The sequence below is a fragment of the Sciurus vulgaris genome (assembly GCF_902686455.1).
Source record: "Sciurus vulgaris genome assembly, chromosome: 12".
Lineage (NCBI taxonomy): Eukaryota > Metazoa > Chordata > Mammalia > Rodentia > Sciuridae > Sciurus > Sciurus vulgaris.
Window position 1 is genome coordinate 68,651,106 of NC_136473.1, and position 20,943 is coordinate 68,672,048.

At 36.4% G+C, this 20,943-nt stretch overlaps 1 protein-coding gene across 1 annotated transcript in view; it reads left to right on the forward strand.

The window, feature by feature from the left end:
* USH2A (usherin) overlaps positions 1 to 20,943 on the forward strand; it is a 777,454-nt gene that overhangs the window by 212,382 nt on the left and 544,129 nt on the right. The window contains 1 exon segment of the mRNA XM_079107116.1: positions 8,046 to 8,229. Within this exon segment, the coding sequence (XP_078963242.1) occupies positions 8,046 to 8,229 (184 nt within the window).

Genomic DNA, 20,943 nt, shown 5'->3' on the forward strand with positions numbered 1-20,943 from the left:
TTTCTCTCTTCATTTTAGCAAATTGGGGAGGGAAAAATTGTTTAGCTGAAAATGCTGCCCTAGTATTTTCTGGGTTGTAATCTTGTCAGGTCTAGTCATTTCAACCATCCTTGATCCCACCCCTTTTATTTTAAATCCCACAACCGCAATCTTATTCATTAAAATCAGTTCTGTCGGGTTTACTTTTAAATATTTCTGAAATTTGACCACTTCTCACTATCCTTACAGATACTTCCCTTGTCCAAACCACCTTCTTCTTTCCCCTGGACTATCTAAATAGTCTCCTAAACTCCCTGTTTCTCCCCCTTAATCTTTCTATAGTCACTTCTCCACATGCTGATAAAGGGATACTTTTCATCCTTTAATTAGAACCTGACACTCCTCCCTCCACTGGTTTTCTACCATGGCTAGTAAAAAATCCAAAGCAAACAGATGTTAGGTGTTAGCAGCCCTCATGGACTCATGCCTGTGAGCTCTCTGGCCACATTTGTTGCTCTCCAGCCAAGGAGTTGCTTTGATGTTGTTCACAGTTGTTTAATGCTGTATATCAGGCATATAACATGGTACTTCCACAGTGGGTGCTCCCTATTATTTACTAAAGGAGGGAATAATTACATTTAAAAATATCTCAGTGATATTTGCCTATCTTTAGGCGTGGGTTTAGCCTAAAACACATAGAGAGGACGTGGTGTTCCACCCTGCAATGAAGAAAGACAACAATACCCTAGGTACCAGTCCATTCATTGTTTAACAAAAGAAGATATGGTATACACATATGCATACTGTATGAATGGGGTAGAGTGTGTTTGAGGATCTTCTTGCTTGTTTCTGTCTTCTAATTTCAGAAATTCTTCCAATTTCAGAAATTCCACTTTGAACTTTGCTTTCTGTTTTTATAGTCTTTTATGGTGAGAGATACATTGAGAGAAGAAACCCTCCTCTGAGAAAGCTTTATCATAAACAGGTGTTTTGCAGTAGCCACCTCTGCAATGTGCACAGTAAAACGTACTGCTGCAGTCTAAAGCACTTCCACTTCTTTAAATATATCTAAGAGTCCTAGATCACATGATGCAGGGCACAAAACCCACATGGTGTGTGTGAGCAGTGGACATGGAGAGTACAGGGTAGGAGGGGACAAACTAGTGAGCCTGAAGACTCTGCCTGCCTTTTCTCTATGGTTGTAAATAGTACTAACCCATGCTAGACTACCACATAGATTCTTGTCCCACTTCCTTAAAAAACATTATTAAGGAAGGTGCATATAATGAAATCTCATGTATTATTAACCTAACCTTAGTAGGAATGTACAAGGAATAGGCTTAATTCAACTAAAATTTATAGGCAATTTGTTAAAGCAGCAGTGCACATTAGAAGGTACATTAGAGCCACATTGGTTTTAATATGCCATTCAATAACTTGAACAGAGGTTAAAAATGCTGCTTAACCTCCATTAAGTATTTTAAAAATGCTTTAATTTAAAATTATTTGGAGTGTGTGTACATATATGAATGTACACATACCCACATTAATAAATATAGCACTAAATATGTTTTCCCAGTGGCTTTTTTCAGTGCTGGATGACCCCGTGATGTTCAGCAGCTGCACTTAATCAGAGGCCAGGCCGGGAGAGGCAGGGAAGGATGTCAAGGCATCCTGAGCCAGTGACCCTTCCTTGTCCTTGAGAACTAGAGGCAGAAAGGGTTTATCAGGGAGTCTGCAGCTTTGGAATAAAATAAAGGTTAATTTATAAAGAAAACAGCTTCCTATGACATGTGTTGTACTAATAGGACAATGCCTCTTGCTTTCCTCTGGAACTTACTTTTGCTTTTATTTTATAACTCATACAGACTATTAGAATGTAAAACAAAGTATCTTGTTTCATTAAGAAGCATGTCCTATTTGTTAAGCAATAAGCTCCCAAACCAGAATGGTGTGCAAGATCCTGACAGTGGAATTAGAATCAGGTGGCTGAAATTTTGTTAAATATGTCAAATTGAGATCTGATTATGACACATCATTGTGTTTAGTGAATCAACTTTCTAAGTTAATGTGTATTTCACAGAGATGATTTAGTTTCAGAAATAAGAACCTCTTTGATAAATTGTAGGTAGGAATGTTGCCATAGGAAACATGGGCCCCAATCTTTGGAGCCTCTAGGAAAAAAGAATATTCCAACAAGTCATTATTTAAACATTAACTTAGAAAAATCTACTTTCTTAGAAAATGTCTTAATAACAATTACAATGACGACAAAGCACAATATTTACTGAATAGTCTTCTGTGTACTGGGCCCTGTAACATGACTTTGCCTGTAAAAAAGAAAATTCCACTAAATATGCATAATGTTTCTGTGAGGGACCATTCTCTCCCCCACTTTAGAGCAGAGGAAATGGATTATAATTTAGGAGAAGAGCCATTTACAAGTCCAGGTTCATCTGATTCCAGAATCTGCATTCTGAAGGAATGAGAATTTTTCTGAATAACCTAATATTTGTCTTAAACATTCATTAAGTAATTGAGGGTGAGTTAAATAGATACTGTGTTTGTAATCCTACCCTACCCTCAAGCTTACCTTAACTCATGATACTGGTTTACCATTTCAGGTCATGGGATATCTCATTCGTTGTAAAAATATCTAAATCATGTGCATAACATGAAAACGAACAGTGCCCGGGGATGCTGGAATGATCAGACACCAAGCTAAATTTAGGAGTCTAAAAAGGGGATTATCTTCATGCACTAACCTGAAAGAATTTTGGAGATGGTTGATATGGCATAGGAGAAAGACTTAGAAGTAAGCCTTTGATAAGTGCTGAAACTGAACAAAAAAAGAAGAAAGTAAATAAGAATATAAAAGTTTTGCTTTGGATTATGAATACACATATGTTCACACATGAATACATATATGTATATTAATTATAAGGTCCCAAATGTTATTAGCATAGTCATTATTTATATTCTTTATTCTTATTAGATTTGATTCTTAGAAAATATACCTAAGAGACCCTTTTTGGGATAGTCACATAAATAGTAAAAGTAAGTACTGTATAAAATAGAAAAGTTCAGTAGTTTCCCCATATTTGAGCATGTTGTTATGTCTTTTGTTATAATAACAGGATATGTAATTTGGGGTTGACATTTTCTTTTTCTAGCTCTGTTGCAAGTGCTTATATGGCAAGAATTATATTTTAAATTTATCAGGCTGGATTCCCATACATCCCTTGCTGTACTCCCTCATAGGCTAAGCCACCCTGTTCAGTGACTCTCATGACTTATGTTTACATTTTCCTTTAGTGTTACAGAGATCATCTCATATGTTAAATACAATAGATATTTAAATACTCACACATACCCCTACCTATTCATTCCATTCATACATTTATTTTTCAACAAACATCTGTGGAAGCTGGGTGCAGTGGTGCATTCTTGAAATCCCAGTGACTTGGGAGACAGAGGCAGGAGGATTTCAAGTCTGAAGTCAACCTCAGCAACTTAGTGAGACTCTGTCTCAAAATTAAAAAAAAACAAATTAAAAAAAAGGTCTGGAGATATAACTCAGTAGTGAAGTGTCTCTGGATTCTATCTCCAGTATAGATAGATAGATAGATAGATAGATAGATAGATAGATAGATAGATAGATAGAAAGAAAGAATAAATTACTATGCACCAGAGGCTGTGTTGGTCTCAGATATTTGATTTTAAATATATTAAGGCTTTATGCTTTTGTGGGAGAAACTGACTCTCTTGTAACTGTAACAATGTGATATGTGCAGTATGAGAAGTATAGAGTATCAAGAAGCAGCCAAATGAAGGGACTGATAATTCTTGAAGATGAGGGATATGCCTGAAGAACTTCATGAAGAAAATGATTGTATTGAGCTGGGCTTCAAAAGTAAATAGGAATTTGGGAAGGTATTTGACAGGGGACAGCAGCTCAGGAAGAAGGAGTAAGGGCAGAGCATTAGAAACATGTAATTAAACTGAAAGTGATTAAAATATTTTTAAAGAAGAGAAATTCTACCTTGGTGTGAATAAAATTAATATGCATTCATTTATTGACACCTGGTCTACTCCTTAATAATTTTTTAAAGTCATCAAGTGAAGGAAAGGTATTATCTTAATTTGAAAATTAACACTATTGACTACACTTAATTCCAACAATTTTAATTTGTAAAACCTTTGCTGAAATGAACTTTTGTTGCATGGGATAGAAGCACAACTCCCTCCCTAGACTCGACTCTTAATATCATGTTCATGTTCTGGCTTAAGGTGAGAGCAGTTTCCTCTAAATGGCTTATAATTAGTGCTTAGCCTCAGCATTGCCCTCCTTTTCTGAAAAAGGCCTAGAGGTTAAACTTGTTTTCTTTCTCCCATTTCAAGCCCTTGGTAAAACCTGGTTGTTCATGGTCCTCAGGAGGGACATTGCTAGGAAATGGGCTCTTCTTTTATGCCCAGGACAGGTACTGTGCTGTGCAAATAGCCACTACAGGAGACCAGCGCCTTGCTAATAACTCAGAACACTGTGGGTTCTGGAAATATTTTTCAGATAAAGAAGCACTGTTTTATGAAATGGGTGGCTCTGCTTTAGTTGGACAACACGTTATCTTCCACTTGAGACTAGCCTCATTGGGGATCAGGGATTAGCTGAAATAAAAAGGGAAAAATAATAATCTTGAGCAGGCTGACTTGTACTCTGCATGGGTGAACGCGCAGCACTACACGATGCAAGGTAATATTGTGTGGTCCTAATGACCATACTTAAGGATGTGGTGCAAAATCATTCATGGGAGGAAATCTCAAAAAGATCAGTTAAAAAGCAAGCAGATAGCAAGATGTGAAACATGAAGTAGAACTAACAGAGAGAGAGAGATCAGAAATGTATTAAGAAATTAAGGTCAGTTATCTTAAACTACACTCAGAAGTTGACTTTTAAGCAGGAGGGAAGGGAAAGTGTTGTTTTCTATAGTTGGAAGTAATAAAAGGAAAGGTAATGGTCTAGAATTAGGCACATTCAGGTGAGGCGAGAAGTAATCTTTGAGCAGGAAGTTACCTGAGTCATCCTAATTAGAACTGTTTAAAAATAGGACAACTTAAAATACTGGTGGGATTAACCTGTATAATCATGCTCCTGAGAGGAGGAGGGGAATTAACCCCAAGGCAAATTCCAACGTAGCCTTTTCCTGGAAGCTCACCTCCACTGACAGCCTCCAAACCTACTTTAACACCTTTTTTGTTCGTCTCTGCTTATATTTCTGATTTTTTCTGTGGAATTCTTCACTCTTCCAAAAGTTGGACTAACTAATCTCCTCCACCAAATTGCATGCCCTTGTATTTACAGATTTATCTAATAAATCATATCTTATAAAAATTATCCTTAATTGGTCTAGAATTCTCTGTGGCTTGAAGCTATTGCTGTAAGACCAAATTAATTCTTTTTCTAAGTATCTATGCTAATGGGTAATTTATCCAAATTGAAGAGCTGTTAGTACATTCATGATACCATCATCATGAATTTAAGGAGCCAGAAACCTTCCCAGGAAGAGAAATTCAAAGTGCCACAATCACAGTGTTCTGGAATTCAAAATAGAGGCCTTCTAAATGTGTGACTTTGAACATATCATGAATTGAATACAGGAACATTTGTTAATTGGTATAGCTATACTCTATTTCTGGAAAAAAATATATTGCTATCAAGGGATACAAAGAACAAATAACATAATCTGGCTATAAATTATTAGAAAATGACAGCATCAGTCATTTCCATCCTAGTGAGTAGAACAGATTTTGAGCTTCATTCTTCCTCTTGTGGAGCACACTATTACCTATTTTATTGCTGTTTAAAGCTGTCTAAGAGAGAATATGCTGGGCCTTCAAGAAGGAAAACAGATTAATTGTTGGAGACTATGAAAGCATGGCTTGTTTTCAGCTAAAGCTTCAAAAGAGTTTGAAAATTTCCCAATTGCTGTTTTTTCTGGTAGAACTCACTCACTGAAAAGATTCACTTTGTGTTCCTAACTCTCTCTCCTCAATATGACCGATATTGTATATATCTTAAATTAGTGATCATGATAATTGCATAATGGTTTTTTTTTTTTTTTTGCCATAACTGTACTCATTAGATTACTTCTGAGCTTCTCTCTCCCATCACTTTAATAAAATTACTCAGAGCATTTTGCATGTGCTTCTGTGTCTATGGGTTTGTGCATGTGTGTAACCAGGTACATGAATAAAAACACATGCAGACACACATCCTGGAAGATCAGGGATCATTTCTTGGTCATATACTTGCTCCATCAATTGTCTGATGCCTTTCTAGTTTTGTAACTGTTGACATCCATCTTTTGTGTCTAAGACATTTTAAGGAACTTGAATGTATTGTTTAATCACCTTTCCTTTCCTTTTGCTATAAGAAAAGAAATATGGATTTGTAATTAATCTAAAAATCTATAAACCATCCATTTGTTTTTAAGTATAGTACTTGTGGAAGTCATTGCCTACTTAGTAATTTGGTTTAATTTTATTAGTTCATCACATGTTTTTGGAGTGCTTACTACATGCAAGCAATGTCCCATGTGTTGGGGAGGCTGATGAGTATGCAGATGAGGTTTCTGTCCTTGTGGAAGTTATAGTGTGGAGAAAATGGGATTGATTATTATTTTTATGAGCACTCAAGAAAATAAACAAGATGCTATGAACTTGTAATGAACGTACCTAAACTGGTCTAGGAAAAGTTACTTGAGGAACACGCCACCTGTCTTAAGTAGCACAGGAGTAAACCAAGCAGAAGAGGTGCATTAGAACCATTCCAGAAAAATCCACAGAAAGTCTGTAGGTGTCAAGAATAAGAAATGTGGCTCTAGTGGACTGAGATGGGGGTGAGCTTGAGATGAAGTTAGAAGTAGGTGAGACTTGAGGCTGTGTTAATGGTTTGGATTTTTTTCCCTAAAGGGAGCAGGAAATCATCAAATAGTTTTAAATAGAGAAATGAGACATTCAAACCACACTTTGAAAGAGGTTGTTCCAAATATGCTTTGAAGAATAGATTGGATGGGAACAAGTGGGATGTCAGTGGATGAGATGGCTTCAGTTCAGGAGACTGGGTTTGACACTGAGTTCTGTTTTTTGTTAACTCTGTCATTTTAGAAGAGTTCATTAATCTTCTTAACCTTCAGTTTTCTCATTTACATAATGGAAATAATAATAACATCTTTGTCATTTGTATTCTTGTGAGAACTAAATGAGATAATGCTTATGTAATCCCTATTCTAGGGCTGGTACATGGTGTTAGCTGTGAAAAAACTGGTGGTGACATTATGTCCCATTGTCCTACGTGAAGATCACCCACAAAAACCTACACAATTTTATGGAACACTTATAAAATTGCTCAGTTTGTTTTTATAGATGTCCTATGTATAGGACAAGAGGACCTCATGGGTTAACTGCAAAGGTGGTAGTGGAGAGTAGAAAAATTCTTAGGAAGCCACGTCCATAGTACTTGATAATTAGTAAAATGTAGGGTGAAAGAAGTAGAGAACTCAAGAGTTTTAGCAAAATACACTTGTGTAAATCTGAATTTCAGATAGTAATCATTTTCAGATAGTATAAGCAAATACTTCATGAGACATATTTTTCCTAAAAATATCATTGTTAGATTCAAATATAATTGAGCATTGTATATTTTATCTGACTTTCCTACCAAAGATGTCTCTGGGACATGCGACTGAATAGATGGTGTACTACACTGAAATGGAGAAGAATAGGGGAGAACAATTTTCAGTGGAAAGAATGTGAAATGGATTTTAAATACACTGAATTTTAGATTCTTGGAGATACAAAAGTGTCATGTAAATTATTTACTCAGTTTTTCTTTGGTCATAGTTGACACACTCATTAAGAACAACTATAACCATATTTATACTGCAAAATGGCTAATGCCAATTCCCAGTATAAATATTCTATTTTTCTGTATAATTAAAATGTTATCTTTTTAATAGAAGACTATATCAAAAGTATTTAATTTTTTTTGTTTGTTTCTTTATTTCCAGGCTTTTATGTTTCTCCAGGCAATGCTGCTGGCTGCCTACCATGTTCATGCCATGCAACTGGTGCAGTTAATCATGTCTGTAATAGCCTCACTGGCCAGTGCACATGCCAAGATGCTTCCATTGTTGGTCAAAGCTGTGACCAATGTAAAGATCATTACTTTGGATTTGATCCTCAAACTGGAAGGTAAATCTTTAAAAGAGTGAATTATTAAATATTGTAGTTATTTATGTTTACAATTACTTTTTATTTACTAACAGTAATTTTTGACAAAGTATTATCTTTTACTAAACATCTTCTTTTTCAATATATTTTTATTCATTGACATCTATTAAATATAACTGTGATCTCTATTGCTTGGAGTAGGTTGCTGTGTACTGATAGATGTACCCTGCACTAGAGTCTGAGAATAATACTGAATAAGAAAATATCTTTTTTAGCTCAAAAAATTTAGTATCTGGATCTGGAGAAAGGGAGGCAAACAGATATCTAGATAAGAAAACATGTACACAAGATATATGTAGGAGTTCAGATAGCTGGAAATGTGTATATTTGTATACTTGATCTACATGGCCACTAAATTTATTATTTATTCATTTATTGCATCTATTTGTTTTGCTTGTATTTCTATTTAGGTTAAAAGATTGATAGATGAGAAACCTAATTTCATATTTTATGATATGATGTTTTTTCAGTGTGTAAAGTACATTTTGAAAATAAATTAATCACTTTCAAAATTACCCTGTCTTTAATATTCTATTTCTCATTTCCTGTGTATCCAGAGACATTTGCCTTTACTCAGTTGAGTTCATTGTTCTATATTTAAATATATGCTATAATATCACTTCAATCTCTCTCTCCCCAACTCCCTTCTCTCTCTTATGTTAGATTATGAGCTTATCCAGAGTCCAGACTCTCTATGACTTCCTTTAGTGTTCCTTTAACTGTTCTTGTCTACTGAACTCAGAAGATAGATAACATCAGTAGTGTTATGGTTTGGATATGAGGTGTCCCCCAAAAGCTCACCTGTGAGACAATGCAAGAAGGTTTGGAGGAGAAATGATTGTGTTATAGCCTTAACCTAATCAGTGAATTGATCCCTGGTGGGATTGACTGAGTGGTAACTGGAGGCAGGTGGGTGTCGCTAGAAGAAGTGGTTCGTTGGAGGTGTGGCTACAGGGTATTTATTTTGTATCTGGAGAGTGGAGTCTCTGCTTCTGGATCATCATGTGAGGTGCTTCCCTCTGCCACTCTCTTCTATAGTGATGTTCTACCTCACCTTGAGCCCCCAGGAATGAAGTGGACTTCTATGGACTAAAACCTGTGAAACTGTGAGCCCTCAAATAAACTTTTCCTCCTTTACACTTGTTTTGATTGAGTCCTTTAGTCATAGCAGCAAAAAAAGCTTACTAAAACAAGTAAAATCTTTTTCTCAGTATTTGTATGTGTTTAAATATAATTGGTAATTCTGTCTGTCTTTCTGTTGGGAATGGAGCCTGCGTCCTAGCACATGAGAAGCAAGTGCTCTACCACTGAGCTCCATGTTCAGCTCTATCTGGGGTTTTGTTTAGCACTTTTGGTCCTCACTTTTGGTCCTTACATGTCTCATGAACACCACCTCCTTTTGAGTGTATATAGAGTGACAAGGTAATTATTGCTGAAGAACTAAAACCATCTTCCTTTGATTTTCTTTTAAATTTAATTTGATTTATAAAGGCTAAATCACTCTTTAAGTACATGGTACAGTGAATGTTAAAGGAAATGAACTGTAAGAACTTTGATAGTAAAACTGGAGTTGGTTATTGCACTGTACAAAATTTTTATTGAAAGAACATTCTAAAAGTTTCACAGTTGCAACTCTAGGGTTGGTTTGTTTCACCCTGGTTCCATCTCTCTTTAAATTTCCTATCTTTTCCATCATTCTGACCACACTTACTTAGGAAGGAAAGAGTATTCTCCTCAACCAGCTATCTTTCTTCCCACATTTATGCCCATTAATGATGGTGCTATGTGACAGTCTCATACCCATTTCATTCTACCGATTCCTCTTGTTATTCTTTCTGGGGTTATTACCAGAGCCTTGCTCAATGTCCAAGAACTGTCTAATTGTCCCAGCTGTTGACTTAACTTATTTTTCTTTGACTGAAATCTTATTTTCTTCCTTACACCATTTCCTCTATTCTTCAATGTTCTTAAATTCAAAGCTGACCTTTACCTGCCTCTGTTTCTCTCTCACTTTCTACCCATATCACTTTCTACATCAGGTTAATCCAAGCCCAAGAACTGCTTACAGAATAGTGTTCTATCATCTATCACTCTGCAGTGGGCCTGGCTAGCACTGGAGTTGAACTCCCTGGGTTAGAAGGTAGATTGAAATGTTTACCTAAATTGATGAGGAATAGGAAGAGCCAAAGAAAGAGGTATAAGCTATATTATTGGAAGGTACTGAGATGAACACCAAGAAAGAAGAATTCAGTCAAATAAAAGAGATGACAGCAGGATGGAGTCTAGAAGAGAGAGCCAAAGTATGAAAAGCTGGGCACATTTCAAAGAAATAAGAAATCCAGAGTAAGTGTGGGTTTAAAGTGAAAATATCCATGACGTTTTGAATAAATAAAATTGGTTATCTTTACATATCAGCTGACTCATTATATTGATTCAGGAAGGGAACTACCTTTGTAAAATCGCAAATTATCTTTTGAAATTACACTTTTCTTCCATCCTTATTTCTCTTGTCTTTATTCTTAGAAGTTTCCATTCGTCAAGTACCTTATTAGGGGAATTGTTATAGTCTGAATCTGGAATGTACCCTGAAAGTCCATGTATGAAAGGATTGGTCCCCAGCTTGGTGCTTTGGGAGCTGGTAGTAACTTGAAGAGGTGGGGCTTAGTGGGAGGTCTTTAAGTCATTGTGTGTGGAAGGGCGGTGGAGGGGAGTGTTCTGGAAGGAGATAGTGGGACCTCTAATCCCCTCCTTTCTCCTTTTTACATTTTGGCCATGAGGTGAATAGCTTTGCTCTGCCACAGACTCATACCATGATGTTCCACCATACTTCTTAGCAAAAGGGTCAACTAATTTGAAGCCTCTAATCTACTGTGAGGCAAAATAAATCTTTTATCTTTATAAGTTGATTATCTCAGGTCTTTGTTATAATGACAAAAAGATAACTAATATAGGGATGGTATTTTTTTCCCTTCTAACATCTGCTAATGTACTCAACTATTTTTAGAAATCCTTATGCAGTTCTTTGGCCTCTTCATTCATTTAATTCCCACTCCAGGGTCATCCTGGTTTCTCTACTTTTGCAATATTCCTAATCTTATAAATGCTCCTCTATGAACATGACATCTCTTCAATTCTGTCATTCCTGAACCATCACATAACCTGCTACTTAACTTCTTTTACTGCTTAGTCCCTACCCCTACCTGGCCCTCTTTTGGTCTGCCCTTTCCCTGAGCAACCTGATGCTACTAAGATCTTTCCCTTATGCCATACCATGGGCCAGTTGCTGAGATGATTGCCCTCCTCATGTCCTTTTTCTGTGACCTGTGCAGACTGGAAGCCATGCTGTGCATGTACTTCTCATCACCTCATTCCCTGGCCCCTTTAAACTATTGCCAGTCTCTGAACTTCACTTCCTGCCTTTGCCCTTGCAGATTATTTAGGCCTCTGTTTTATAGACAAGAGGACCTGGCACATGCTTCTCCAGATTATCTTCTTTCCACCTTCAATCTGCATACATTTTCATACATTCTTAATTTTTCATCTAATCTTAAAAGAAGAAAACAATGTATTTTTTTTCCTAAAAAAAATAGCCTAATGCCTGTTCTTGACGTGATCCCTCCTCGTTTTCTTCTTTTGCTCCTCCTTTCCTTCTTCCCTCTGAAATTTTCTCCATAAAATCCTCCCCTTATTCTCACTTAAAACTGTCTGCCCTGGCTATAACATTCTACAAATATCCTCTTCATCGTCATCTGAAAACCTCATCCCTTGCCTCTGCCCTATTTATATGAGCCCTGAAATTTACTATCTAATCTCTTACTCTTCTACTTACTTACATTTAAGAACAGGTTTTTTTTCCTTCATTTTGTTCCATTTCCATTTGTTCCTCAGGTTCCACACTTCATTCAAGCCTGTAAATGTAATCAATCAATGACTGGTTCAATGACTTTTTTTCTTGGTTTTTTTTTTTTTTTGGTGGATCTCAGGATCAAAGTCAGAGTCTGGCACATGCTGCTAGGAAAATAGCTTATGATTCAACTATATCCCTGGCTTCCTATATGACTCTGGAAACTCTCATCCAAATCAAGCAAAGGTATATAACAAGATATAATGAATAAAAAGGGTTATAGAAAAAGAGAATTAGACAACCAGGTCTCCCTGGAGGTAATGTAGGAGGGGGATCAGTGGCACTTTCCATTGGAGTTTCATCAGAAGATGTTAGTAGGCCTCTTGAAGGCTGATATGGATCTCTGTCTATAGCTGGGTGTGGCCAGTGCATTGATGTCTACCTTAAACCTAGAAAATTTAAATGAAGAGAGAATAGTCTGGCCATGGTCAGAAAAGTAAACTGGAAGAAAGTGTGCTATGTAGCTTACACTCTCAGAGTTCATCAGGACAAGACCTCAGGAGCACCACAAGAAAGAAAGAGAGCATTAGGTTGTCTTATCGTCTGCATAGAGTGCTGTCTGGAAGGTTGAAGAGGCCTGAGTAGAGAAAAAGGTGAGAGTCCTATGGGCTATAAAATTAGTAAGCAACTAGTTAAAATAGAGAAATATGTGACCACACTGAAAGTACAGGGGAGAGAGTTCCAGGAGGGGGCACAGAGCAATCAATGGAGAAATCACAAAAGTTGACTTTAAACTTAGGCAAGGCCAGAGAGGGCAGTCTGCTTTGAGTTTGCTGGTCCAATGAATGCTGGACCCTCTCACAGCCTGCACAAAAAAGGTATGTAGTAGAAAGAGAAGAAGCCAACCAAGAGTCTCCTCTGGTTGGAGACTTGCTACCTTCATCACATCCTAGTTAGAAAAAAGGCGAGAGAAGTGTGTTCTTCAAAATGTATGATTGGAATGTTGACTAAAACACAGGATTAGATATTTGATTTTCTGAATCAAATTTGTTTTACATCTTAGGGTAATTCGGTCTTTCTATTGCCACAGAAAGGCCAGAGAAGCATATGACTGATTAATTTTGTATCCATGTGGAAGATGAGGAAATTAGCCCCTCATAATACATTTAATGAGTCAGTGAAAGACAAAATAAAATTGATCTGTGATTGCTTCTCATGATGCATGGATCTTCAATGTTGCCCATTCCATTGTCTCTCTCATGATCTCTTCCTTACATGTCCCTATATACTACTTCTCTGATTTGTTTTCCATCTCTTGCTGATCACTCCTTATTAATATGCCCCTTCAATTTATGCATCTGTCCTACGGTTTCAACCACTGCACTCATGTTAATGACTCTTAAAATGATTATCATCTATTCAAATTTTTCCCATGGGCATGAGCTAACTCTGAGATTTTACCCTTGTGTATCTCACATGTATTCCTTTTTTGGGGGGGGGATGCTGGTGACTGAACCCAGAGCCATTCTACCACTGAACCACATCCCCAATTCATTTTCTTTTTTATTTTAAGTCAGGGTCTTTCTAGGTTGCTGAGGGTCTTACTAAATAGCTGAGGCTGACCTCAAACTTGGAATTCTCCTGTCTTAGCCTCCTAAATTGCTGGGATTACAGTGTGAGTGAGTGAGCCCAACCACATTCCATTCATGGAACTAATCTCTTTTATGTTACTTTTCTCAACCACCAACACTCCCCAAATAAACATATGTCTCATGCCATCCTCACCTTGATAAAAGAAATATAAACCTATCTGAGTGGGACTCAGAATTCTCTTTGTATTGGCAGAATTGATTCTGATATTGAGTAGAACTGAATCCACAGGCTGCTGCTAGGAAAAGGTATGGAAGGCAAGGGCCACCATATAAAATGAAGCCTCTCTGAAAAGAATAGGAAGAATACAGCATCCCATGACCACATGGATTCCAAGGCAGTCAGCAGGATTTGCCATGTGCAATGCTTGTGATCTAAGTTGACCCTTCATTTCACTGATGAATTTTGCTGTCTCTTTTCACTTAACAATGATAATCATTAGAGAGGATATCCTCTAGCACAGAAGGTCAGAGAGAAAAAAATATTTCAAAATGTGACAATGAGAATTGCTTGAGTTTATATGTTTATTCATCATTGAGAAGGGATAAAAATGAACTTTCTCCTTTTTATGTTTTCTGGTTTCTTGAATGATAGTGTTCTTGAATGTCTTTGTTGGCTTCTGGTTTTTATTGTATACAGACTCACTTTAGCTATTTTGAAAGTACGTGCAAAAGTGGCTACAATATATGGGAATCCATCTAGCGTGAGAAATTTTTGTTTCTTGAAGGAAAGAGTTCACTCATAGTCTAAAAGTACATGGTCATGTAGTCTAGGAAAATAGCTATTTCCTTATGGTTCAAAAAATTTTAAGTAGGAAGAAATTTACTAATATCAATTGAATTGTCTTTGAACTCCAGGTACTATGGCATATGATTACACATATAAATTTATTAATCACCAAAATCTACAATAAAATGTGTTTTGCTGTTAAGCAAGGAGAAGATAAAATGTCATTGTATTTCTTAATCAACTTTGGAAAACACACTGACTTCCTCTTCTCCCTTTTCCATTTCCATATTCAGAGACTTATTCAGTCCCTCCATGAAGTTCACACATATTCCTTCTCTTCTCCATGCTCTCCTTATTATTCATTGCAATGTTGGCTGTATTTTTTCCTCTTGGTTTATTTTCTACAAAATAAAATAGACCCTCATCCTAAACTGTAGGAACAACAGCAAAAAGCTATCCAAGACACTAATAATTTCTCATGACCAATCTGTTTTCACTCAAAAGTTCATTGTTCAAAAGTTGCCAATCAGAAAGAGGAGGAATGTATTTTAAAAAGCTGATCCAAGTTCAAACATTCCTCCATTTACCTCTGACACATGAAGCAAACATGATTTAATCAGGATTGAAAACAAGAAGGCAAACAGAAGGGTCTGCCCACTGAAAAAAATCAATAAAGCAAAAAAGGTATATTGCATGTGTCCAATCCCAAAACAATGAGACAAAAATGGGCCACATTCACTTTGTTTCAGGGCCATATTTGATACTCTGCATTCTCTGGTGCTATCCTCTTATTGACCTGCACCTGTGATTCCTTTTCCCAGACCCTAAGACTGCTCCAGTTTCTCTGGTATTCTACCATTTCCTTATATAACACCTGCCTGTTACAACCCCAAAGATTCCCCTGATGATGAATCCTCTCTGTGTTCATTAGTCACAGTTTGCCTTGTGAAAGCCTTAAGGAGTTAGGAGGATCACTACTTGCTTTATTTACCAGTTGATGTACCTCGAACTGTAATTGTCCTCAGATGACAGAGAATAGGGCTCTAGGCTCGCCAAGGATCCAAAAGCTCAGACTGCTGAAACACAAGGAAAACTTCGCCTGTCATGGGATTCTTTTTGATTTTACTGCAGACATTCTTCATTTCAACACCATGTTATAGATTTGGTTGGGTAATCTTTTCACATGCCCATTTCCAATTGATCTCAATTGGTCTTTACTCTGAGCACCAGCTCAAGTGACTTCAAATGACAGCCGACAACTTTCTTGTCAACTGATCTCCTTTTATGGCATGATAATGGAAAGTTTGGGGGATGTGTCTCATAGATTCATGCTCCTTTGTGACTGTTAGACAGCTCGCTGTCATCTGGGTCTCATCATCTACCAGTCTAGCCTGAGCTTGCTCACAGCAAAAATATGCCAAGGCATTTGAGGCCTTTGCTTGGAACTACTTCAGTGTTCCTTTATTCTATTTGACAAAGCAAGTCACGAGGCTTGCCCATATACAGGAGTGAGAAAACAGATTCCACTTTTTGGTAGAAGAAACTATACAGTTATAAAGGACATGGTCAGAGGGAAGGTCAAAAACTGGTCATTTTTGTAGTTTCCCATAGTTCCATACCTATATTTTCTCCCTTATTAAAGATCACATATGATCCTGCAAAAAATGTCCGTTTTTTATATATCCACAGTGTGCTTTCAACATGTTGTAATAGGAATAACATGGTGTGGGGCTTAGGGATGTCGTAGTTCCAGTTCAGCTTTCCCACTAGACCAGGTATATTAGCTTCCTTTGCTGATGTAATAAATTACCACAAATTTAGTGTCTTAAAACAACACAAATCTATTATCTTATGGTTCTGGAGGTCAGAGGTCCTAAATTAGTTTTGCTGGGCTAAAACTAAAGTGTCAGCAAGCCACCTGATCTGCTTCTGGAGACTCCAGGAGAAAATCCATTTTCCCAGCTTCTAGAGGCCACCCACATTCTAACTCACATCTCCTTTCTTCACCTTCAAAACCAGCAAAGTAATTTTTTCTCTGACCTCTGCTTATGTCCTTACATTTTTTTCTCTCTCTCACCCTCTTACATTTCTAAAAAGACTTATGATTATTTTGGGTGTTCTTAGATAATCCAGGATAATATCTTCATCTCAAAATCCTTAACCACATCTGCAAAGTAAGGAAAGATGTTGAGAAGTTCTAAGAATTAGGACTTGGACACTGTTATGTTCCATGATTCATCATACTGTGCCAAAAATCAACCATCTGTGGCCCAGGGCTCAAATCTGGTCTGCCACCTGTTTATGTCAATAAAGTATTATTGGAGTACAGCAATGTCCATCCTTTACATGTTCTCTATACCTACTTTCTGATTACAGCAGCAGAATTGAGCAACAACAGAGATCATATAACCCACAAAGCCTCAAATACTGTCTGGGCCTCTGTAGATAAAGATTGGAGACACTGTAACTAAATTACTTCCTTCTTGGACTAGTTTTTTCATCTCTAAGCATCATAAAATCATAACATTATAGACTTGGAAGAATCTAAGAGTAATTTTGATTGAATTCTATCCTGTACATTTCTCTGCATAAATCACCTTTTCAAAAATAAATGGTCAATGCCCATTCAACTTCTGCTTCAAAACATGGAACTAAAAAGACCCCAATGTCTTGTGAAGTGGTGCATGTTTGTTTCCAAAAATTATAATCCTGAGTCAGATAGAAATATGTTCTTCATATTGACAAAAAGTTTCAATCCTGTGATTTCCTTCTAATTTCTACCTAACTTCTGCCCTTTGGGCCAGAGAGAATGAGTATAAATTAAATGTCTCTTCTACTTTAAAGTCCTTTAAAATTTTGAATCCATTGTCATATCTCAAAATGATTTGTGTGATTAGGTGGAATATCATAGTAGAGGGAGGGAGGGTTCTCAGATACAGAACCTCACTAAGCAAGTTCTTCTCTAGATGATAGGAATGGCTGGTACCATTGAATGAATGAATGTCAGTAACTCCCCTGTCCAGTTTTGATGAGTTCCCATATTCATGCCTAGGAATGCTTTGCCCAAAAGAGTGTTTTGTGCATTATTAACTTCTCCCTCTCCTATGAGAGTATACAACCCCACTTCCTCTGCTAGTGAGCTATGTGAGTATGACTTTCAGCTCAAGCAAATTGGATCACCTGCCTCCAAGTTCTTTATAATTCTGATCCCTGCTCTAAGAGAATCCAGATGCTTTCGTAGACTGCCATGAAAGAACTGAGAAGCTCAATGATACCACACCTTCACTGCACACTGAAAATGCACTTAATTCTGGGAAAGCCACACCCTTCTACAATGCACTGAAACTCTTACTGTATCCTGCACAGGGGAACTGAACAGAGAAATCTCTAGTCTTAGGGATCTAAACAGAAACCAGCCCTTAAAGAAAAGCTGTCTATTCCTCAGGGGTGAAATTAGAAATGGTGCAGAGTTATGACAATAAAAAGGAGCTCAAAAGTGCTGAATTTTCATTACAGATGCAGACCACATCTGTATTTCCATCTGTCATTCTAAGTCTAAAGCTTTCCCAGTGCATTATTCAACAATATTTGTTGAGACTTTACTGTGTGCTATCTTGTGTGCTGGGGACTAATGGGCGAAAACTCCTGGCCCAATTTCTCCAATTTGCCTTCAAGCCCCTTTATCATTCACTAATAATTCTTGTCCAAAATCCCTCAGCAATTTGATATCTGTTCCTCCTTCATTCTTTATGCTGAATATCTTCATCATCCTTCTGTCAACAAATTAGAAAGTCAGGAATAACTTCATGTCCTTCTTCCCTTCTCTTTTCAATTTGTCCCCCACATTCTATCATTCTATATATTAACCATTTCTTAATTCTACCCCCTCATTTCCATTACTGATTCCCCTTACTGATGTACTAATTTAGGAATATTTGCCTTCTCCTTACTTTTCCAGCTTTATTTGTCATCATTCCCTGTTCTGAATTAATATCCAAAATTCTAAATTTCTTATATTTTTACAACCTCTCCTGTTTTTTTTTTTTTTTTTCTCTGTATTTCTTCCCCTCTCTGATTTGCCTGGCTTGTTATTAATTATTCATCTTTAAAAATTCAATCCAAGAATCTCTTACAAGATTTCTTCTTAATACAGATTGACTATCCTTTATCTGAAATGCTTAGAACAAGAAGTGTTTTAGATTTTGTTTTTTTAAAAAAATTTGGAATAGTTCATACATGTAATGAGATATTATGGGGATGGGACCCAAGTCAAAACCCCAAATTCATTTATGTATACAACACACACACACACACACACACACACACACACACACACACACACGGATATGAAACCTATCTTAAACACATATTCCAAAAGTGATTTTATGCAATATTTTTAGTGTACCTGCATTTTGCTTTGATTATGACCCATCTCATGAGCTCAGGTGTGAAACTTCAACTGAGGCATCTCTTCAATGCACAAAGAGTTTTGGATTTGGGGGGGCATATTTCAGATTATGGATTTTCAGGTTGGGGATACTCAACTACTCCATTCCTCATCTCTTCTCCTATACCAGACTTAGTAGTTGCTCCTTTTCTGTGCTCCTAAATAGTCTGCATACATCTTTTTTAAATGTACTAATTATTCTTTCATATTAAATTGTGAGACCCTTGAGGACAGGAGCAATTCTTTAGTATTCATTTTTATGTCCTCAGTGTTTATTCCAGTCCTGGAATATAACTGGGTCCTCGGTGAAGGCTATTTATGTCAATCAATGTTTAAATCAACTTGACAGTTCCCATGAGTTGAGGCTTCAGACAGAAGAGTGGTGTGCAAAGAGAAATGTCAACAGAGTGATCAATATTTTGAAGTATCTCCCTGGACCCCCTATAGCAACTCTCCCTCAGATGATGAAGTTTCTAATAATGATGTGTATTATTGAAATGCATTCATTTCATTAATAGTTATGTTTCTGCAATAATAATAATTAGGATAACTCTTTCACTTACTGTTTGTGTAAATTAGAAGAAACTTCCAGGAAAGGAAAATACATGAGATTTGTGATTGAAGAGACAGAGGTCAATTAACATCTTTCCCATTGTATCTGGTAGATACTCAGTTACATAAGGGCCTTAATAACTCTAACAGCAGCGTGATGGTGGAGATGAGTGTGCTTTCCTCCTGTTTTGTTTATCATAATGAACTGGTCAATAAACATCACAAATTGTTTATCTATATAAATCTTGACAGATTACTCTTTATGAAATCCATTTAGCAAGTGAGGTTTTCCCATAAGGATGAAAAATGAAGATTTTAAACAGATTGCGGGAGAAGCTCTGGCTGTACCAGGAGAGTCAGTGTAATAAAGGTTTCTTTATATTAATATTACAAAAACCATTTATCCTGGCAAAATCAATATCACAATTCATCTTAGTTTGGTGTTTCTCTTTCTAAGTTTAAAATGTCTTTTCCTTTATTGTGTATAATTTTGTTTTAATAAATGTGAAATATATTTCATTTAGGAGGTACTCTCGAGGAGGGATAACTTATAAAATGACATCAAACTTATAGCTTATTTGCTAAAGAGTCTTGGAAATTTTTTAAATTATGTTTGAGTGGCTGAGAAATTTACAGGAATCATTTTACTTAAACCTTAATTACAAAATTATCCCCTGTGTCCTTTGGTCTAGAAACAAACTACAGTATTCAGAGAAGTCTTCTCTGATGTACTTCATTAAGGAAAAATTCTTTTGTACTGAAATTAAGCAATTATAACAAGTCATATACATTCAATATAACAATTGCTGGGAGAAGAGACCATAAAATCAGGCATAGACACGTTTAATTACTCAAAGCATTGCATGCTTTCCTAAGAAGTGATTTATTTGTTCCATTTGGATTTGGAACTTAATATCCCGCGGATATTGACATAACTGACTTGGAGTTATGCATGTAGCAGTTGGCTGGAAGAAAATAGAACTACATCAAGGAAAAGAATTATGTTATACACTGGAAACTATTACTCTAAATGTACTGTATGTAAAATAAGTGTGATTGTCTCATGAGTGAATGGTAATAAAAACTGAAATACTCAAGAGATGCTTATTCATGAGTAGTATAGTGATATAAAAATAAATATATATATATACACACACACACACATATATGCTAATGCATTGAGAGAAGCGTGCTTCTTATTGTTTATGTTCACCAAGATTACATTAAAAGCCTATGAACAATATACTCTAATAGCATATAATGAAATTAAGAGCAAATCAAATATTTCATTGCTTCTGTAATTCCATTTTAATTTCAATGCATAATTTTCTTCAGCTGTAATACATAACCTAAACAAAATATCTACTTGAAATGGAATTCTGATGCAATTCATGTAGATAAAAGACCTAATATACTTGTTTGTAGGAGAAAAGAAAAGTCCTTTTATCATGAC